We start from the raw sequence: 24,163 nt of genomic DNA, 5'->3' as shown, positions 1-24,163 counted from the left end.
AAAAAAAAAAAAAAAAAAAAAAAAAAAAAAAAGTAACTGTGCTTAATCTCGGACTTTTCTCTGATTCCTGCTGGTTGAATGAATATATTTCTACAGCTACTTTTATGCATGGCAATGTACATGATACACAATTATACTTATTCTAATAATATCAAAAAAAGCAGAGGAAGGTGCTTGACTAGAAAAAATTAAGTCACTCTGCCAAAATTAATCATAAGAGAAAACAAATCTAGTTAATGGATCCAATTATCTGCCCTTTACCCAAAATAAAATTAAAAATCCATCTTGTACTCAAAAGTTACTCTAAGCATCACCAGAAAAAGAATAAAAAGTACCAGGTGAGTCTTTCAGCATCTCTTCTTCCATCCTTAAACTTTTCTTCCTTCCTGAGCACCTAATGTGCTACTAGGTGCTAATCATTCAGCTATGTGCTATAGATACACAGATGCTTAATGAGTAAGGGATAAGACACTAATGAGGAATTAACATTCTCATGGGAGAAAGCAGACTTAAAGAATAATTATAATACCAGGCATTAAATGCAATGGTTCCAATATGTTACTGGACACATGGAGGATACTGGATACCACTAGAAATATGGAAGAATAACATGTACTTGATAGAAGCACAGCTAAAGAGAAGAATGACAAGCAATAACGGTGATAGATCTTTTTTTTTTTTGGACAGAATACTTCATCCTTTTTTTTTTTTGAGACAGGGTCTCACTAAGTAGTTGAGACTGACCTGGAACTCACTGTGTAGCCCAGGCTGGTCTCCAACTAACAGTGATCCTCCTGCCTCAGCCTCCTGAGTGCTGCGATTACAAGGTGGTGCCACCTCGCCCGGCTGGACAGAATACTTCTTAAATCGAGATTTAAAATGTTTGTGGGAGATAAGTCAAATTTGAGGAGGAAGAGCATTATGGAGAGAATGATCACTATAAGCAAAGCACAGAAATGAAAAAAACTAAAATGTGGCAGCAATAACTTATAATGCTCTTAGAACAACAAATACATGGCCATAAGACAGAGAATAGATAAACTGGCTATCACCATATCATGAGGGGCTATGCTTTATTTTATAGGTAAATGGGAGTGAATGGAGTAATATGGTCAGATTAGACTTGCAATTAGTTCATTTCACTAGTTAATAGGCAGTAAAAAATGTAACTGATTTTCAGTTAATTTATTTTAATGCTCCCGTTAAAAACAGAGTTAGAGAGGAAAAGATGAAAATTAGAGAATAGATTTTTATTAATCCAATTAGATGATAAGGATGACTAAAGCAATGCTGAGAAAAGGGAAAATAAAATGCAAGAAAAGAAAGATAGGCCAGGTGTGCTGGCACATGCCTGTAATGCCAGCACTCTACAGGCTGAGACAAGAGGATTACTGTGAGTTTGAGGACAGCCTGGCCTACATCTCTCAAAGGAAGTGGCAGGGTATTTTATAGAAAGCTGCTTTCTAGCTTGGGTTAAACTTCATTTAAGAAGAAAAACTAAAGTTAAATAGACCTATAGCAGTGGTGGCAATCCTATGCCATGTGTGCCACAGTGGGCTGTTCGTATCACAAAGTTGTGAAAGGTTCACCATCACTGTCCTATTGTGATAAATATGCTGAATTAGTAATTAAATCTACTCAAGACATTTACTTCATTGCATGAAAACACGATTAGTTCAGGAATACCTTAACTGCAAGTCCTGTGAAATAGTCAAGGAATACACAATTGGAATAGTCACCATCAACTACTTCAGAGTATAGAGTGACTACCCTTCATCACAAAATGTGCAGTTATTTGCTGATTACATCTTTTTTCCCTATTAGGTTTACTGGTACATTTAAAGCAAACAATACAGTTACATTTATCTTTGGGATCTTGTACCTTTACAGGATATGTTTTGGTTCTTAATTTTTCCCCATACCACTGCCCTTTCTTTGCCCCCTTCACCCTTCTCTATTACAAAGACTTTGTTTCCATTTTTTCCTTTTTTTCACTTTTTTTTCTTTTCCTTTATTTCCTTTCCCCTTTAGCCATTTTCTTCCTATTTCACATTATCAACTATATCATTTGAACCTTATTTATACTTTAAGTTTTTCACACCAGAGAAACTATTCAGTATTTACTCAGGTGTGTCCTATTTATTTCACTTAAGAGTATGGCATCAATGTGCGTCCATTTAGCTATAAATGTCTCTACTTTCTCATTCTTTATGGCTGAGTAGTATTCCATTTTAATGGAAAAACCACATCTTCTTTATCCAGTCTCCAGCTGATGGGCATTTGAGTTGTTTCCAAGTTTTAGCTATTACAAATTGTGCTGCTATAAACATGGGTGCACATATATCACTGTGGTATGAAACACTAAGAGTACTGGAGAGTAAATTAGGTAGAACTCTCAAAGACATTGGCATAGAAGACTTTATGAACAAATCCTCAGCACCACGTGAACTTGCACAAAGAATCAACAACTGGGATATGATTGTATTAAGTTTCTGCAGTGCAAGAGAAACCACCAACAGAGCTAAGAGACAACCTACTATGTGAGAAAAAATTTTTACCAGCTACTCCTCAAAGGATAAAAAAAAAAAAAAAAAAAAAAAAAAAAAAAAAAAAAAAATCAAACCTCCCCAAATACAAAGACCTGATCCAAAAATGGTCATCTGAAATGAATAGGCATTTCTCAGATAAACAAGTAAAAGCAGCAGACAAATATATGAAAAAATATTCAACATTACTAGTTATTTGAGACATGCAGATGAAAACAACACTTAAGATTCCACCTTACCCCAGAAACAATGGCTGCTATCAAGAAATAAACTAATAACAAATGCTGGTGGGGCTGTGTGGAAAAAGGAACCCTTCTCCATTGTTGGTTGGAGTGCAGACTAGGGCATCCACTGTGGAAATCAATACGGAGATACACCAAAGAACTAGGACTGGAGGTCCCATTCGACCCAGCTATCCCTCTGCTGGGTGTCTTCCCAAAAGAATTAAAAGAATTATACTGATTAGATCTTTAAAGACACTTGAAACGAGATGTTATAAGTCAATAATATTCAAGAATTATACTAACACTTGAAGGTAAATTATGACATGGCATTAAAATACGTATTCTACTATAAAGAAAATCAATAACTATAGGTAATGATATTTGATCTTGACAGAAGGTCTCATAAATCTAGAGGAGGCAAGATATGCAGAAATACAGAGAAGGGAAGGATAATCTGTGATTTATGGAAAAGGCAAGATTTGAGAAGATCCATGTGAACATTCTTGAATATCTGTCCATTTGTGGAATCAAAAATTAGAGCTGGAGATATGTGAAATAGGAAAAAGAATATCATTACCTCAGTGAAAGAAGATGATAATACTGAAAAAGTGAAAAGAACAGAGAGATTGAGGGTGAACCTTGGGCAATACTTATATGAGGCTGAGCTCAATCACCCTATATTATGTGACTGCATAATTCTTGATGTGAAAACTTGACAAGGATGGGAGGGGAAACAGGATTTCAAGCTAATGTACCCACAGTCATGGATGCAAAAGTGTAAAGTGTTAGAAAATAAATTGATTTATAAAAAATATATATTGATGAAAAGAGGTTCTAGGAATGTGAGGCTAGTTTAACATTTGAAAATCAATTCGTGTATTTATCCCATTGACATAATAAAAAGAAAATTATATCATCACCCTAATACATGTAGAAAATGCCTATGAAAAGAACTGAATGCCTATTAAAGATTGAAAATAAATAATGCCAGACATGGCGACACTGTAATTCCACTTACTCAGGAGATTGAGGCAACGGGATTGAAAGTTCAAGGCAAGTCTGGACAACTTCAGTAGAACCTTCTTCAAAAATAATAGAATGGGATGGATATCAACTAAAGCTATCCAGTAAAACTGAAGGATATTCAAGATAATAAATTTTAAAAATTCATGACAATTTTAAAAATTCAAGTATTGCAGAAAATACTTAAAAGGAATCCTACACACACAGAAAAGGAAGAATAGATGAGCTATTGAGAATTAAGAAAGACTCAAACATTAGAAAATCAAAATGACAGGAATTAGTACATATTTTTCTATAACAACTGCAAATATGAATGGTCTGAATTCTCCATTTAAAAGATACACACTGGCAGACTGGATTTAAAAACAAAGCCAACTCTTTTCTGCTTTCAAGAAACACACTGAATTACCAAAGGCATGTGAAGACCATAAAGCAAAATAGTAGGAAGGAATATTCCATGTAAATAAAACCTAAAAGCACACAAAGGTATCAAAACTTGTATAAGAATAAAGTCAACTTGAAGACAAAATTAGACCCAATGAAGAGGACCACTATTTACTGATAAAGGGAATGATTCACTAAGAAGATATAACAATTGTAAATATATGTACCAGACATAAAGGCACCCAAATTCATAACATAAACACTACTTAACAAAAGGGGACACATGGATCACAATAAAAGAAGAGAATGTGACTTTAACACTCTACTCTCACTAACAGATGTTATCCAGAGAAAAATATCATCAGAGAAATATCAGTTAACTATTCCATAGTTACCATACTATACCACAGATCAAATAAACTTAACAAATATCTACAAAACATTCTATCCAACATCTACAGATTATACAATCTTCCCAGTAGCTCATGGAATATTCTCTAAAACAGGCAATATTTTAGGTCATAAGGCAAGCCTTAACAAATACAAAAGAACTGAAATAATTTCTTCATTTTATCAGATCACAATGCAGAAACCAGATATCAATAGCAACAGAAATTACACAAACCCATGGAGACTAAACAATTCACTTTGACCAATCACTGGGTCACTTAAGAAATTAGGCAGGACCTTAAAAAATTCCTAGAATCAAAAGAAATGGAACATACAGAAATCTTGGGGGTATTAAAAGTAGTTCTAGGAGTCCAGGGATTTAGTTTAGTGGTTCCACCACCTGCCTCACAAGTGCAAGGTCCCGAGTTGGATACCCAGTACCAAAAAAAAGTTTACAGCTCGCTAGCAGTGGTAGCCCATGCCTATAATTCCAGCCCTTGAGAGGCTGAAGTAGGAGATTACTAAGAATTTGAAGACTGGGCTACACAGTTAAATGTTTGGGCTACACAGTTAAGTCAAGGTGAGTCTATGCTACATAGCAAAAACTTGTCTCAAAAAATGAAATTAAAACACTACCTTGTTTCTCTGGTGTGAGAAACAGTGGAAATCAGAGTTAAACGTATTGGGAAATGGGAAGAAAATGTTCAAATGGGAAGAGGAACAAGGGAGAAGAGAGGGAGAAAGTAGGAAAGGACAAGGAAAAAATGGAAACCAAGCTTATGTACATAGGGAGGGGAGGAAATTTATGGGGGGATGGGATAAAACTAAAATCAAATGTGAGGAACAGGAGGGAAGTGGGTCCCTGGAACCCAACAAGGTTCTGAAGTAATAGAAGCCCATAGGGAGAGTGAAGAGAGGGAATTTAATGAAGAAGAAAGAGGTAGCAAGCAGTACTTTCTACATGAGCCCTGGGTTGCTGTGTGAGAGGGGCAGTTTGAGCCTGCAGATGCACAGTGACTACTGACAACTCCAGAAGCCTGAAAAGAGAAATGCCCCAGTGGAACAGAGCAATGGATGATGCTGTGGACTGTAGTGGCTAGTGACTTATTCAGGTACAGACATTATAAGAAGAAAGTGATGGCTGGTAGCCACCTTGGAGAGGAGCCAACTGATCCTGGAACTCGGACTAGCTGCAGACTTGCTCCATCTAGTGGCTCTCAGCGTCAGGGTGAGGCAGAACTGAGTTCAAGTCTGTAGGAGGTCAAGGAGCTCAGTTCAAGATAGCAGGGGGAACATGGAATGTTGTAGGTTAAACAAATTGGGTTCTAGCCTCACAGCCAGAAACCAGCCAGAATTTTCTAAAGTCACAAGCTTGCTGACATTTTTCTGAAAGTATATGCAGCAGAATGAGCCAATGTAAGGACAGACTATCAGATTCAGAAGACAGATTTCAGTTAGCAATAACAAAAGATTTCTTAAAAACAGCAGAGCACCATAAAAACAATCCAACAGCTGCTAGATGATGCCAAGAAAAATAACATAAAATTGATCAGTGTCAGTGAAAAAAAGCAGCAGATAGTGCCAACAACATAAAATACCAGTTCACAGAAGTAATGGTAAAAAATTTTCCAGCATGGTAAAAGAAACTGACATACAGATATTAGTAAGGTATATAGAACTCTAATTAGTCATGATTTTAAAAAAATTGATACCAAGGTATACAATAGTCAAGATTGTATAAATTCAACACAAGAGCAGAGTATTAAAAGCTGTTACAGAAAAGAAACAAATCACCTATAAAGGAAAGTCCATCAGAATCACAGCAAACTTTGCAACAAAAACCTCAAATCAAAGTAAAAGCTTGGAGAGAATTATTTCAAAAGAAAGCAACCTCCAACACAGACTGATGTACCCCACACAACTACCTTTCAAAACTGATGGAGAAATAAGATACTTCCAAAGCAACACCTGAAGAAACTCATGAACACCAAACCAGCACTCCAAAATGTTCTGAAGGACATTCTAGAAAAAGATAACAAGGACTATAATGCCATGAACCCCAAAAGAAAGAAATGACCAGGAAAGGCAGGCAATTAAAGAGGGGAGGGGTAAAGGGATCCAACAACAATAAAGTAACATGACAAGAATAAGTCAATACATATATCAGTTATAACTATCAATGTAAATGGTCTCAATTCACCACCCAAAAATATCAGACTGGCAGTACGGATCAAGAAGCAAGATCCAACAATATGCTGAATATAGGAAACATATTTAATGCAAAAGGAAATTCACACACTGAAAGTCAAAGGGTACAATATAATATTCCAGGAGAAAGTAATCTGGCAAAAAGCAGAGGTAGCTATTCTATCTGCAGACAAAGTAGATTTCAAGCAAGTCACTACATATTTGGAAAGGGAACAATCCAACAGTAAGAGGTAACAGTCATAAATATATATTCACTAAGTACAAGTGCAACCAACTATATAAAACAAGTATTAACAAATGTGAAAAATCAAATAAGCACTAAACAAAATTGCAATAGGGACCTCAATACCCCACTATCACAAACAAATCAACTAGACAAAAATAATCAACAAAGAAATATTAGACCCACACCAAAGTTTTGAACAAATGGACTTAAGATTTGCACAATGTTCTATTCCACAACATCAGAATACACATTCTTCTCAGCTACCCAAAGGATGTTCTCCAAATAGACCACATACAAGCTGATAGAACATGCTCAAGTAAATGCAAAGGAGCTGAAATTATCCCACACATATTGTCAGACCATAGTACAACGAAATTGGAAAATAATGGCAAAGGAAACCACAAGAACTTCATAAAACACGTGGAAATTAAATAACACTCTCCTGAACAATAAATAGGTCATACATGCAATTAAAGAAGAAATTAGAAAGTTTCTACAATTAAATGATAATGTCAGTACAACATACCAGAACTTATGGGATGTAATGAAATCAGTCCTATGAAGGATATTCATAGTAAATAATTCCCACATCAGAAAACAGAGCGAGTGCAAAGAGAATCTCAAGTGTCTAGAAACAGAAGAATAAGTCAAGGCCAAGGCTCAAACGAAGGCAGAAATTATAAAGGTCACAGCAGAAATTAATGCAATAGAGAACAAGAAAATAATATAGAGAATCAATAAATCAGAGTTGGTTCTTTCAAAGATTAAATAAAATTGACAAGCCCTTAGCCAACATTATCAAAAAAAGGAAAGAAAAGCTTCAAATCCATGCCATTAGGAATGAAAAGGGTAAAATCACAACGGATCCTGCAGAGGTCTAGATCAACTTACCTCGAGAACTTGTATTCTAATAAGATGAAAAACACAGAAGAAATGGACAGATTCCTAGAAGCATGTAAATTACCAAGCTGAATCAAGGAGATATAAAATTAATTAATTAATTTTTTTTGTTGTTGTTGTTATTGGGGATGGAACTTGGGACCTTGTACTTTCAAGGCAGGCAGCAGAACCACTGAGCTAAATCCCTGGCTCAAGGAAATATAAAACTTCTAAATAAACCAGTATCAGTCAATGAGATTGAAGATATAATTAAAAACCAACCAAGAAAGAAAAGTGCAAGCCCAGATGAATTCACTGCTGAATTCTATAAGAATTTTAGAGAAGAACTAATACTGCAATTTTCCAACTCTTTAATGCAACTGAAAGGGAAGCAGTATTCACAAATTCATTCCATGAAGGATATACTAACCTCATACCAAAAGCAGACAAGGATCAAAAAAAAAAAAAAAAAGTCTATAGGTCAATATCCCTAATGAAGATAGATGCAAAAATCCTCAATAAGATACTGGCAAACAGAATGCAGTAAATGATTAATAAGATTATACACAATGACCAAGTGGGATTCATCCAAGGGATGCATGGATGGTTCAACATTCTCAAAATCAATAAATGTAATACACCATATTAACTGAAACAAGGACAAAAACTATATGATCAACTCATTAGATACAAAAAAAAAAAAAAGGGTGACACAAAGTTCAACATCCATTCAAGATAAAAACCTTGTACACAACAGGAATAAATGGTCTTTATCTCAATCTGATAAAAGCCTCAATGACAAACCAACAGCCAACATCACATTAAATGAACAAAAACTGAAAGCTTTCATGCTAAAATCAGGAACAAGAAGGATGCCCGCTATCACTATTCCTATTCAATATCACTCTGGAAACATTAGCAAGAGTAATTAGACAAGAAAAAGAAAAGGAATAAGGATAGGAAAGGAAGAAGTTAAATTATCATTACTTGTAAATGACATGATCCTCTATACTGATGATACTGCACCAAAAGACTTCTAGATTTAATACCTAAATTCAGTAGTGTATCTGGATACAAAGTCAACACCCAAAAATCAATCCTATTCCTCTACACAAATAACAAACTCACTGAGAAATTAGGGAACTAACACCTCTCAAAACAGCATCCAAAAAGAAATGAAATACCTAGGAATCAATCTAACAAGGGAAGTAAAAGAACTTTACACTGAAAATTATAAAAAGGAGCTAGTAGAGGATATCAGACAATGGGAAAATATCCCTTTTTCTTGGGTAGGAAAAACCAATATAATGAAAGTGACCATACTTCCAAAACTGTTGCATAAATGTAATGCAATTGTGATCAAAATACCAATAGCATATCTCACCGAATTAGAGAAAACAATCCTAAAATTTACTTGGATCCAGAAGAGACCTAGAATAGCAAAAGCAATTCTGGGAAACAAAAGTAAGGCAGGGAGCATCACGAGCCCTAACTTGAAATTATACTACAAAGCTACCATGATAAGAAAAGTATGATACTATCGAAAGAAAAAAAGGAAGGAAGGAAGAAAGAACAAAACTGATGCTCAGTGGAACAGATTAGAAGATGCAGAAAGAACTCCAAACACACTCACAGCCACCTTATCTTTGACAAAGGAGCCAAACACCTTCCAGTAGAAGAAAGATGGCCTCTTTAAAAAATGTGATGTAAAAACTAGCTTTCCACATGCTGAAGAATAAAACTAGACCCATATCTTTCACTATGCAGTAGACTAAAATTGAAATGGATCAAAAATCTAAATATTAAAACAGAAACACTAAATCTGCTGGAAGATAGAATAGGCAGAACTCTTAAAGACACTTCTGTAGGCAAAGACTTTATGAACAAAACCCTAATTGCACAGGAAATAGCACAAAAAGTCAACTGGGAGCTCATTTTATTAAAAAGCTTTTGCACAAAACAGAGTGAAGAGACAATCCACAAAGTAGGGAAAAAAATTTATCAGCAACTCCTCAAAGGACTAATATCTAGAATACATAAATAGTTCCAAAAAATCATAACTCCCTAAATTTAAAGGCCCAATCCAAAATGGGCATCTCAAATGAACAGATACTTCTTAAATAAAAAAGTAGAAACTACCCTCCCTTCACCCCCTCCTCCCATCCCCATTTACAAAAACATTACTTCCTTTTCTTCCTATGTCACATTATCAATTATACCATTAGGATCTTATTTATAATTACAGTTTTTCACAGCAGAGAACCTATTCAGTATTTACACGTGTGACTTATTTATTTCACTTAAGAGTATATCCTCAATATGCATCCATTTTCCTATGAACAACTCTAATTTATCATTTTTTATGGCTGAGTAGTATTCCATTTTATAGAAAAACCACATCTGAAGGAGGGCAGGGGTATGGGGAAAAAATGAGAACCAAGACTTGTAATGTAAAGGTACAAGATCCCAATGATGAATGTAACTGTACTGTATATCTAAAATGTACCAATAAACTCAACTGAGAAAAAAAAGTAGAAACTATAGGAATCCAGAAAGGGAATGTTACCAGAACACTTCCAATGGGTCCTGACACAAAGGGGATAAAGAATAAAGATAAGAAATGAGGCTTAGTGAAGAAGATGGGTTTTGGCCCTGATCAGTGCTGCTCTAGGCAGCAAATACAAACACACCCAGAGCTTGCCACTATTGTTCAGTTCACAGGGTTATGTCAGATGAGTAAGAGGCTGGCAATAATCCTAAATCAGAGGAAGTCTCAGATGTCTATGAGGGTGGTGGCAATCCTAGGAAGGATCTTATGTTGATGAGGATCTTAGGTCATTAAGGAATTTAAACTGATTAGTGTAGTAAGATGGTGAGATGAGCAAAATGTTCTTACAACAGTGGGCGGGAAGTAGCTCAGTGGTTTTATCACCTGTCTCGAAAGCCCAGGGTCCTGAAAAACCCAACCAAACAAACAAACCCCAAAAAAACAGTAGGTGGGATGAGTTAAGCTGATAAGGAATTTGTCCCTCCCCAGGTGAAACCTTTCTCTTTTTATATTACTATTCAGTTCTCAAAGAACCAAGATGTCTTCAGCTGATGTAATCTTGCCCTTGAGAGTCACAGCATCATGGGACTGTTGATGCCTCAGACAGCCCTAATCATAATTTAATTCTGAAATGATTTTTTTCCCCAAAATTATGTAGAATGGCTCCTGACAAGAAAGAGCCAATAAATGTATGGAAAAATGTTCAATCTCACCGGTCATTTGAGAGATGCAAATTAAAACAATGTTGACATTCCATTTCACTCCAGAAAGAATGGGTACCATCAAGAAATCAACCAACAGCAAATGCTGGTGAGGATGTGGGGAAAAGGAAACCCTCTCCACTGCTGGTGGGAATGTAGACTGGTGCAACCACTGTGCAAATCAGTGTGGAGATTCCTCAGAAAACTAAAACTACAGGTTCCATTTGACCCAGTTATTCCCCTTCTTGGCATCTTCTCCAAAGAATTAAAAGCATCATACCACCGCAATATATGCACACCCATGTTTATAGTGGCACAGTTTATAATAGCTAAATCTTGGAAACACCCCAAATGCCATTAACCAATGAATGGATAAAGGAGATACGGGTTTTTAAAAATATATAATGGAGTACTACTCTGCCATAAGAAGGATAGCTAAATGGATCCACCTTGAGACCATATTCTTTAGTGAAATAAATCAGACATACATGTTTAAATTTTCTGTGGTGTGAGAAACTAACAGGGTAAATAAGGACCAAAATATATAATAGATATTGGTAAATGAGAAGAAAATATTCAAATGAAATGGGAAACAAGGGAGAAGGGAGGGATAAAGGAAGGAAAGGATGAGAAAATGGAAATAAAGCTTTTGTAAATAATAAGGAGGTGAAGAAGGGTTGAAGGAAGAGGAGGTAAATAGGGAAAAAAAGTATCAGTTATAGTATGTACATGTACAAATTTCCTATGATGAATGTCATCACTATGTCTATCTAAAATGTACCAATAAAGATAAAATCAAGCAATGAGTCTGCATTGTGATAAAAAAGTCTACCAACATAGGCGTTTGCTCATTTCTAGTTTATGAAGTCAGTTGGTGCCATAGACAGTGAGCAGGCAGGTGGCGGTGCCCTACTGGGGGGGTCTCTGCCTGCAAGGCTGTTACCAGGTTTGGCTGCCACCACTGCGGCACACAGATGTAGCTGCTCCTTTTTGTGCCAGCTCTGTTTGAGTTGCAGGGCAGCAGCCCACAGCTTCAGTGACCTCTAGGAATGTCAGACTTCAATGACATTTGGAAACTTTGCATACATGCACCATCACCCACATATGTGTACACTGAGCCAAGTAAAGTTGTACGCTACAAATATCTAGAAAGGACAGAGATCACAAACTCTCAGAGTAGAAAAAGTACCATCTTTTGGTGAAACAGCAGAAAATATAGGCGCAGAACCTAAAGCAGGAACTGCTCCAAGTAGGAGTTAAAGCAGTTAAGAAAAGGGAGTATGGATCAAAATACACTCAGAGTAATTTCATCGCAGGAGTCAGAGAAATAAATGAGTTCTGCCTCAAATCCAGTGATCTAGAACAGCTTCGAAAAATCACACAATGAAGTCCCCATAAAGATACTGAGTCCTTGGCTGGGGATTTAGCTCAGTGGTTCCGCCACCTGCCTCATGATGTAATCATTATGTACCAAAAACATGTACTAGTTAAAAAAAAAAAAGACTTTAAGAAGTAAACTCTTGCAAGAATTAAGCGTATCTATTTAAAATTTTAAAAAATGATTAATATAAAAATCAACTTACCAATGATGCCACTATCTCTGCTTTCAAGAGTGGAGGTTGGACTAGTAACAGCCCCATAGCTACAATCCTTGGCAGTTGCATTTGTACTGACTGGTGGGAGAGTAGAGCAGGGGCTACTGGCTGGTGGAGAGGCAGTGCTGCTAGTCAGGGTGGAACAAGGACTAATCCGCTGAGTGATTGCTGAGGTCTGAAAAATCAGAATCAAGTGAAGTAAAATAAACCAATCAGTTGTTAAAGTAAAGTATATCTTATGGCAAAGTAATATTTTGATAAAAAAGAAGAAATATTCCACAGGTACAGCTTTTATATCTCTCTGTATTTGCTTTCTGAGAAGTTCTACAATGAAGACGAAATGATGAATTTAACAAAACCAAAAACTTGTTGACAGGAACTTTACATTATCATTCACTAATAGCATACAGAAATTTCTTATTAAGCACAAATTTTCCTTGCTATTTCCAATTGATAAAACTTTTCAGAAGGTTTCGAACTTTGTTAATAATTTTCTTTAGTAGGAAAAAATAATACCTTTGCAACTAGGAAGAAACAAAAATAAAGTTCTTAATGAAAAGAAATGTCTTTTTTCGATACACAAGCAACTGCTCAGAGACACTAAATGATTACAGGGAAAATTTCTTATTTTATCCAATAAAATAGATCAAATTATATTAACTTAATAAAACTAAACTTCTCTGTAAAAACTATTTACAGACTGAGATCCAACCATATCTTGAATTTTTCTTTTTTCCTTCTACCCAATTACTGAAATAGTAAATAAAAGTACATTTTTGTCGAATACAAGGAAATTTTATACTTTTCTAAATGCTAAATGATCAGTAACAAAATTACTTAAAGAATTGATGATAATTTTAACATGCTTAAATATTAAATCTTTTTGCTTCTTTATATACCTAATATTCACATTCTATCTGCTAAAATTGAGGACTTACACTTAATAAGTAGAATGCATTAAATTATGAGCTGTGAAACAAATTAAGATGCTTAAACCCTTTCTATGGTAATTTCAAGATTCAATCCCTTTTATATAATCATAATGTCCAACACAGTTTTTATTTTAAATACTATACCCATGTCATAAAAGATACATTATACTCAATTATGTACAAGTGACAATCTCATTAGCCTGCAATTAAACAAATCCTTTCAGTCATATTAATAATATTAGGAACTGATTTTTAAAAATAACCTAATAAGCAAACAATATGCAGATATATTTTATTATATAATATCTCTCCAGAAGAGAAAGAAATTTCAGTTTCCTTGTAATCTCCATTTTTTATAAAATGTTGTTAGTGTACCAGAGGAATTTTTAAATAGATATGCTGCAGAATTACCTTTGTGATGTAAAAAACCTAACTTTGAATACCTAAAGCCCATCCTAACACCCTAGAAACTACTGAAAGAAAAAGTGGGTCAGTTGAATGTAACTTAATACTTTTGTCTTTTTCAGAAAAAATTATATATGATAACCTGCTTATATTAGATTCTGTTACCATTACTACTATCCTGAGGACATCATCATGATAGGCTCTTCCAAAACACAGAAGTCTACCTTTGATAGTATTGCATTTAGCTCAGAAGATAGTCACCATGAGAATCACAAAGAATATTACTACCTACCTCCATTTAAGGAATGTGAAAATGAAATCTTCAAAAATATGAAAGCAATGAAGTAATTTCCCCATACATCAGGCAGGTCTGCATACAATTATCTACTAATTTTGTTATATATTTTTATACCTTTTATTTATATGACATTTAAAAGCTGTCAAAGTACTTTTATATTCATAAACTAATTTGATTCTCACAACAATCTTGTCAGGCATCATTTTATATTACACTAGAAGAGTATGGTGCAGCTATTAAGAACACAGATTATAAAAGTAGACTGCTGCCTGGATATGCACATCATTCCATCAAATTCTGGCAATGTATTTCTGTTTCCTTATCTGAAAACTGGAATGTGAATGGACTACACCATAATGTGTTGTAAGGAAGCCTAACAAAATAGTGCAAGAATAGGTAGGGATGTAACTTAGTGGTAGACCACTTGCTTATCATGAATAAGGCCTGGGATATATACCTAGTTCTGAAAAAAAAGTGCAAGTAAATCATTTATCAGTAAGCCTTTAATTGTCAGTTACTATTACCTATGAAAACACTGAAGCCCAGAGAGATTGACAGATACAAATTTGTAAAATGGTAGGTGTCTGAAGTGAAACTAGCACACAAGTTTTCTACCTCCTGATTCAGTCTTTTTTTGTTATACCATATTGCCTTAATTACATTAAATCAAGATATTACTCATTTAAGATTTTTTTATTCAGTAAATTTATAAGTAAGGCACATATATAGACTTGGAACTTTACTCAGAAATTTTTTTTTATTTTTTTTCAGCTTTAATTGAGTTTATTGGTATATTTTAGGGATACAGTACAGTTACATTCATTGTTGGGATCTTGTACTTCTACATGACAGGTCTTGGTTCTCATTTTTTCCCCTTGTCCCTGCCCTCCCTTCACCCCCTTCTCCTCTAGATATACTGTGACATGAAGAATCTCAAAAGCAAAAAGCAGGGCCAGGGATTTAGCTCAGTGGTTCCATCGCTTGCCTTGCAAGCACAAAGTACTGAGTTCAATTCCCAGTACCAAATAAACAAACAAATAAATAAAGCAACAAGCATAAATTTCGTCACCTTAGGAAATGTTGCTTTGTAGAATGAAAGAAGTCCTAAGAAAATATTCATGTTACAAGACTTACATTATGTCACTTGGTTGTTATTAATTTATCCCCCTATTCATTCTCATTCTCATTCTCTCTCCCCCCCACACACCCTCCCTCTCCCCCTCCTCCCTTCTCTTCTATAGGGGTCGAAACCAAGGCTTTTACACTGAGCCACATCTCTGGTCATGCCTCTTTTTTTTATTCTTAATTTTGACACAGTTTCTTCCTATGTCATTTACTTGTAGAGGCTGGGCTCAAACTTGTAATCTTCCTGATTCAGCCTCCCAGTGTGCTGGGAGTACAGGTGTGCTGCAGCAGTCATACTTTAATTTGGCATAAAAACGAAGAAATGAAACATGAAATAGATGATTTATCTATAACAATATTTAAAAGCCTTCAATATAAATAATTTGTTTTTTATTCAGAGTATAGGTGTGCTGACATTACAATGTAAATTTACAGTGTAAAAAGTCATCAGTCTTAGCTGTGTTTGTAATTCTAGCACTCTCTGAGTGTGAAGAAGGAACACTGCAAGGTGCAGTCAAGCCTGGACAATATAGTGGTATTCTGTCTCAAAATTTTAAAAAGGCTGGGGATGTAGCTCAATGTCCAAGACCCAGGTTTATCCCTAGTACTGGGGGAAAAAAGTCATTGGTCTTTCCATGGTGAACGTTACTTTCTTTTATGAAATATAAACAAAAAGCCCACAATTAACATTAATATTTTGTCAGTTAATGATAAGAGCTTTGAAGAAAATAAATCATAGGGTAAGAGGTCATAGTGATGGGTGGGTACTATTTGTTAAACTCATTAAGGAAGACACCTCAAATGATGATATCTGAAGAGAGACCGAGTCAAGTGAGGAAGTGAATCCCAATACAAATGAAAATGCTTTAACAACAGGGAGGTCCAATGTAGCTGGAGGGTGGGTAAAAGTGAGGGACAGAAAATGAGGAGAGGTAGCAAGGGGCTAGATCAGGTAGGGCATTCCTAGGTATGATGAAGATTTTAGAATTTATTTTAAGTGTGATGGGAATACACTGAAAGATTAAAAGCAGAGAAGGGACAGAATCATATTCACATTTTACACGCATCACTGTGGCTACTGTGTGAACAGAATACAAGGAGACAGGAGGGGAAGTAGAGACCTACTAGGAGCTCATTTATTTATGCAATCAGTACCTAGCACCTACTACTGTTCAATACTGTTCCAGGTGCAGAGGGTATAGCAATGAATAAACCAGGCAAAGCCTCAGGCCTTCTGAGGTAACATCTGTAGATATCGCAGTAGTGTAGGCTACAGATGAAAGTGGCCTAGACTTAGGTGCAGCAGTGTAAGTAGTAAGAAGAATTAAAATTTTAGTATATATTCTGAATACAAGAGTCGGTGATTTCCTAGAAGAGTGAATGTGCAGTATGACAGAGAGAAATGAAGAATGGCTCTAGTGCTTTTGTCTTAAGAAAGTAGGGATACCATTTATTCAGCTAGGGAACTCTGAATAATGAGCAGGTTCTGGGAGAAAATGTAAAGGTCAAAGTTTTAGTCTACTGAGATCATCTTATACAGGTAGAAAACATAATACAGGCAGTTGAATATAGAGATCTAGAGTTATGGAAACCAGAGATAATTCCAAAGTTAAGACAGTATTTACAGAAAAAAGAATGAAGGAGAACAATAGGATTAGAGTCACCAGGCATCTAAATTTAGTAAAAGCTTCCCAGGTGACTGATGTACAGTCAGAAATACCAACAACACAGTGTTGATGATGAAAACAGAAACCTAAGGGGTAGAGTGATGGAATACTTAAACATTATCCACAAGACATAAATATATTGAAATTATCCTCAAACATAACAAAACTAATTTATGACAAAAACATCACCAATATTTATTAAAGAATATGCAATTTGGAATTAATTTCTGTCATCTAAGTAAAATGCTTCACAAGAAGACATTCACATAAGTATTAAGAACACAAAAATGAATGTAGTGCCTTCTTTGCCACACTTAAATGGAAAACAATGGAATTAGCCAAAAGAAAGAAAATTAATTATAAAATTAAATAATTATGCTCATATTTTAAATTTTTTTCAGATGGATATTTAAACTATTAATTTTTCAGGTTTTCTGCTTTTCTAAATGTATGCATTCAAAATCAGTTTTTTGGAGCAAATTTTAGCTATATCCTGTAAGTTTTGTTATGCTTAAGTTTTCAATATTGCAGTTAGGTATATTTTCTAATTTCTTGTGATTTCTTGGACTCAAAAGGTATTTAGAAGTGTATTAGTTAAACTGAAGGACATGCAGATTTTCTAGGTATCATTTTCTAATCTATCATTTGGTAGCTAATATGGTCAGAGTAATTGGAACCTTCTGAAATTTGTCAACTGCTCTATGGCTCAGTATATTACCAACACGGAAAAATGATCCATGTGCATTTGCAAACTGTATTCTATATAATTTCTGGATGCAGTGCTCATGTCACTTTTGTTGTATAGCTTATTTATTTAGTAATTCATTAATTCACTGAATGAATTAAAGTCCAAAAGTATATTTCCTACTTTTAAACCTAAGAATAAAAGTAAAAGATATTTCATAAACTGAAGAAATACAGCAATTATGGAAAATTAAGCTAGACTTTAAGCCTCAAAAGACATTCATCGATTGGGATTATCCTTCTTAGAATGGACACACACATATATTCTATTTTTTTTTCTGACATAACATGCTGATTCATACCATGTTTCACAAAGTTAGCACATGCACCTTACCTGACTTTCGTCCTGTACTTCCATGCTGTATTGGTCACCTGGCTGAACTTCCGTAACTTTTTCTCCAAGGAGAAAACCAAGACGAGTCATGAGTGTGTTCGCTGCCTCATCTACAGATGGAGGGGGGCCAAGTTCCTGTTCAGCATCACCTGCAACAAAAAAGCATCGCAAAACATGAATCCTTCAAACTAAAATGTTCCAGTTCTACATACATCTCTGGCTCATTCCTATTTAACACTGGATGATGTTCTATTATATGTATGTACCACATTTAGTTTATTCATTAATCTGTTGTTGGACACATTGATGACTGTTACCATCTTTTTTTTTTTGTAAATAATGACAACATGAACACTGGTACACAAGAATATGTCTGAATCTTCCAACAAACTTTTCACGGTTTTCAGCTTCCATTAACATTTCTTATTTGAATTAACTACTATGGTTCTTGTCAAATAATAATTTTTCTAAACTCATTATTTTTAACCTTGTCTATCTATAGCAGTATGAACTCACTGATTACTATCTTATCCAATGGAGTATAATATGTTACCATCTGTGGGAGCCGGCCATGGCCCTCTGGCACTTGACATTGGAAAAGTAACTTCTTCTACCACTGAGGCATTGATGCAATCTATTACTCTATCTGTTTGTTTATTTGGCTTTTCTGAGACAAGGGTCTCAGCTATGCAGATGAGATTGACCTGGAATTCACTGTGTAATCCAGGCTGGGTTTATGGGATTACAGTTGTGCACCACCACGCCCAGCTCAAGGACCTTGTTAAATTTGTTCTTTGACCTTGTGATGGGAGGAACTCAGAGAGAGCCAAAGATCTGATCTTCTCCTAGTAAGAGTGAGAAAATCCGGTGTTTGCATACAAATAGTTGCTTGGTGATTCCTGTTGGTGTGCCTTCAAAAGGAGCTGTTTCTGTGAAATATGAGCTCTTGTCTCCACACTATTGAGTGTGCTGTCCTTTCTCAATCCTCACTCCCCAACTCAGGTATGTTCGTGTTGTGACGGCTGGATCGCCACAACCATCAGTATTTATTCAAACTTGTGCTAGATTCAGCAAGGGTAAACCCCTTTAATTTGGCTCCTGTGACCTTTTAACATATTCTTGTCATTTTCTGGACCCTAACTTTTTAATACAAGACGTTTCAGGCTTGTCCTGTTCTTGCCACATCTCAGCTACAGAATCAGTTTAGTTTTCCAAGAAGCCCTGGTTCTTCCTAGGGGAGAAAGGTATTCAGATTATTAAGAGCTGTACCTTGTGTATGCTCATTGCTATTTGGATAGCACTTCCTTAGGCCCTCAGGCAGTATTTGCATATACGTATCTGTGCAAATGTATGTATACATATATATATATCACTCTATTTTAATTTGCAAACCTACACAGAGAGATTAATAAGGTGAATTTTGGATTTTCTTTCACCAAAGTTGTATGCCATTTCTACAATAGTGAGAAACTACACTCCCTTTATTCTTATTTAATCTGTTCTCCCTACATGTAGCACATTTTACTGCTGCCCACTGCTACCCTGCACACAGCTATTCTCCTTAACCTGGATGGGATCTGACTCCATGCTAGAGAGGCCTCAACTGTCACTATCTTGTGGTTGGGTTCATTTTTTTTCCACTAAGATATAATTCACATACCATAAACATAGTATACAATTCAGTGGTTTTAGCTTATTAATCTCTCAATAGTTTACATCGAGTGTCACTCAGGTAGCATAGTTGTTTATATAATGACTATCCGGAGCATCAGATGGGCAAGTGTCATTTCAACCAGTCAACTTCTATTACATAAACTTGATAAAATTGTTGTTTTTTAAGTATTTCCTGTTATCTTATAAAAATTAATGAAAAATATGCTGTTTTTAACTATCCTGTATTTAAATAACTGGACTGGCGAGTGGTTAATAACTTTATGCAACCATTACCAAGATGTAATTCCAGAATGTTTTCATCACTCCAGAAAGAAAGCCTACTATGGTTCATTTTAGCAGTGAAATTTAGATCCCTAAAACTCCTGATGTCTGGCATTCATTTTCGCCCTCTGCTCATGAACTGCTACACTCTTTTCACATAGTTTTTTAGTTTCTCCTTCCAGTCTAGAAAATTTCCTAATGAGTACCAAATCATACTTTGATTATGAATGATTTTATGGCTATGAATAATGGTTATGAATAATTTTAAAGGTTTTCAATGAAAGATGCAAAACACAAGGTGTAATTGAAATATATGGTGAATTTTTAAATTTTAAAAATTTATTACAGTAAAAGCACAATGCCATTAATCCTCCTCAAAATACTCCACTTCAAACACACTTATTCCATCATTACTGCTACTTTCTGAAGTCGTTCTGGAAGTCCTGTTTTGTGACTGTATTTATAAGAAGTGATAAAAAAGATGTGATTTAAAAGATGTGAATTCTGCTACCATGTATCATCCAAGAGAAAGGCAGGCTCATTTCCTGGATCAGGCACCATGTGACGTCTGCCTCTTTCCCAAAGATGCAAGAACCATGGAAAGCAAAGATTTGAACTGATTCAAGATATCAAGGTTATAATAACAGCACAACTAAATATGCTTAGATAAAAAAATCTAGATCTGCTTCAGAAAGTGGCAAGAATGATGGATTCAGTGTGTTTGAAGTGAAGAGTATTATTCGGACAGGGACGAATGACTATTGCTATAATAAATTATTTAAAAATATATTTGAATTTTCACCATATTTTTTAAATCAAACTTCATGGTATAATTTTGTTCTTCTCTCCACTTAGGCCAACACTCTCAAGATGTATTTCTTTCTTTCCCTTTTTTTGGAGACAGTGTCTCACTATGTAGTTCAGACTGCCCTGGAACCCACTGTGTATATAGCCCAGACTGGTCTCAAACTCACAGCTATCCTCCTGACTCAGCCTCCTGAGTGCTGAGATTACAGGTGTGTGCCACCATGCCTGGTTAAGATGTATTTATTTCTAAATAATTTAAAGAAATCATGTAAAATGAGCCAGGGAACTAAAAATGATTATAAATATGATGGGGAAAAATGTATCAAACAAGTATCCATGCACATGAACTTGACTATTAATATTTTCTGAGGTTTTAAGTGTAGATGTGTTCAATCTCAGCCTACCACGTAATAATTCATACTAGCACAGATCCAGTAGGATATTATAAAACTCGTTTTATGGAGATTAAAAAAGATATTAGAAAAAGAAAAGACAGCCTCTGTTCATGGCTAGGTAGAACCAATATAGTGAAAATGACCATATTTCCAAAGCCATTATATAATCAAAACACCAACAGTGTATCTCACAGAACTAGAGAAAACAATCTTAACATTCATATGGAATCATAAGAGACCTAGAATAGCAAAAGCAATTTTGGGCAGCAAGGGCAAGGCAGGGGGCATCACAATCCCCAATCTGAAGTTATACCACAAAGCTATAGTGATAAAAACAGTACGGTACTGGCAAAGAAACAGACCCACAGATCACTGGAAGAGAACAAAAAATGCAGAAACAATCCCAAGCATACTTAGTTACCGTACCTTTGACAAAAAGTTTGTTTCTGTCATAGAGCAGAAATAAAATAATAGACACTTTTATATTATAAATACTATATTTAAATTTACATTGTATTTTCCTAAGAATGATTGAAAACTTATTATTCCTTGATGAAATGAAAATATTGCTCTTCCTTCTAGACTTAATTGACACTTTTAGCAGAGTAGCTGCATACAAGGTCAACAATACTCAAAAATCAATAGCCTTCTTGTACACAAATAACAGACTCACTGAGTGAGAGATTAGGGAAACAATTCCTTTCACAATAGCATCCAAAAAAAATGAAGTATCTAGGAATCAATCTAATGAAAGAAGCAAAAGACCTCTACACTGAAAACTACAGCACTCTGAAAAAAGAGATCGAAGAGCATATAAGAAAATGCTCCTGGGTTAGGAAGAATCAACAGAGTGAAAATGGCCATACTACTAAAACTGCTATACAAATTCAATGCAAGGCCAATTGAAATTCCAGCAGTATATTTCACGGAACTAGAAAAAATAATCCAAAAATTCATTTGGAACCAGAAGAGACCTAGAATAGCAAAAGCCATCCTAGGCAACAGACACATGGCAGTGGGTATAACAATTCACAAATTGAAGCTATACTACAAAGCCACTGTGATAAAAACACCATGGTACTGGCAAAGAAACAGACCTGAGGATCAGTGGAATAGATTGGAAGATACAGAAACAACTCCAGATGTACTCAGCTACTTCATCTTTGACAAAGGAACCAATCATCCTCACTGGAAGAAAGATAGCCTCTTTAATAAATGGTGTTGGAAAAACTGGATTTCAAACTGCCAAAGATGCAAACTAGACCCTTATCTTTCACCATGCACTAAACTAAAATCCAAGTGGATTAAAGATCTAAATATTTAAAAAGAGTAACTTAATCTGCTGGAAGATAAGTTAGGCAGAACTCTTGAAGACACTGGCATAGAAAAGACTTTATGAACAAATCCTCAGTATCACGGGAACTAGCAGAAAGAATCAACAATTGGTATCTCATCTTATTAAGAAGCTGCATTACAAAAGAAACCATCAACAGAACTAAGAGGCAACCCACAATGCGGGAAAAAATTTTTACCAGCTGCTCCTCAGACAAAGGACTATTATCTAGAATACATAAAGAACTCAAAAAAAAATCAGCCCCCAAATATAAAAACCCAATTTAAAAATGGGCATCTGAAATGAACAAGACATTTCTCAGACAAAGAAATAAAAGCATCAAGTAAATATATGAAAAAAAGTTCCACATCACTGGTCATTTGAGAGATGCAGATGAAAACAACACTGAGATTCCACCTCACCCCACAAAGAATGGCTGCTATCAAGAAATCAAGCAATAACAAATGTTGGAGGGGTTGTGGGGAGAAAAGAACCATTCTCCATTGTGGGTGGGAGTGCAGACTGGTGCAACCACTATGGAAATCAATATGGAGATACCTCAGAGAACTAGAAATTAGAGGTAATAAGGGGAAAAAATGAGAACCAAGACTTGTCATGTAAAGGTACAAGATCCCGATGATGAATGTAACTATACAGTATACCTAAAATGTACCAATAAATCAATAAGAAAAAAGAGAGTCAAGGTAAGCCAAAGAGTGGGAAAAGATCTGTAATTCACTTAAATATAGAAGAGATATAAAAGAATATCTACAAATCAATTCTAATAATCTAAATAAGAAAAACAACCTACAGAATTTATCAAAGCAAATATATGAAAAGGCATTCAACATCACTGGGAAATGCAAAACAAAATCACAATGAGATATTACTAAACATATACAGTGTTAAATGGTCTATTAAACAAATGAACAAAGTATCTAACAATATGTAGTAAAGGAACACTTTTGTGCCACTGGGAATGTAAATCTGGAAAAGTTTTTGGTGTTAAGATGGATCAACAGAAATTTTATGACTCAACAAGTCTATTATTAGTTATATACCAAAAAGAAGGAAAGTATACATAGTTGTATCAAATGTCATGAAACAAATGTTCATAAAATTAGTCATAATAGACAAAACTGAAAATAGCTATCATAGTGAATAATGAAATATGACAACAATAAGAAAAATTTCATGAACATTAACACTGAGTAAGACAAGATGGACTCAAAAGAATACATATAAAAGCTTTTACTTTTATAAAGTTCAAAAACTGACAAATGACTGATGATTGCTATCAGAAGAGTGGATAAGAGCTAGGTGTGGTGGTGTACAACTGTAATTCCAGTCTGGGAGGCTGAGGTAGAAGAACAGCTCAGAGTTTGAGGAGCTGGGGCTACACAGAGAATTTAAGTACAGCCTAAACTTCACAGTGAGACCATGTCTCAAAAAAAAAAAAAAAAA

At 35.1% G+C, this 24,163-nt stretch overlaps 1 protein-coding gene across 6 annotated transcripts in view; it reads right to left on the bottom strand.

Moving 5' to 3' along the window:
* Tanc2 (tetratricopeptide repeat, ankyrin repeat and coiled-coil containing 2) overlaps positions 1-24,163 on the bottom strand; it is a 341,666-nt gene that overhangs the window by 170,653 nt on the left and 146,850 nt on the right. For all 6 annotated transcript variants that reach the window (XM_010637504.1, XM_010637505.1, XM_010637506.1 and 3 more), the window contains 2 exons: positions 18,230-18,378; positions 12,713-12,899 (listed from right to left, as the gene is read on the bottom strand). In XM_010637504.1, coding sequence (XP_010635806.1) covers positions 12,713-12,899; positions 18,230-18,378 — 336 coding nt within the window. The remainder of the gene's footprint in view (positions 1-12,712; positions 12,900-18,229; positions 18,379-24,163) is intronic.

The sequence above is a fragment of the Fukomys damarensis genome, unplaced genomic scaffold, assembly GCF_012274545.1.
Source record: "Fukomys damarensis isolate Sample0158 unplaced genomic scaffold, DMR_v1.0_HiC HiC_scaffold_23, whole genome shotgun sequence".
Taxonomy (NCBI): domain Eukaryota; kingdom Metazoa; phylum Chordata; class Mammalia; order Rodentia; family Bathyergidae; genus Fukomys; species Fukomys damarensis.
This window is presented reverse-complemented; position numbering and strand designations above follow the sequence as displayed.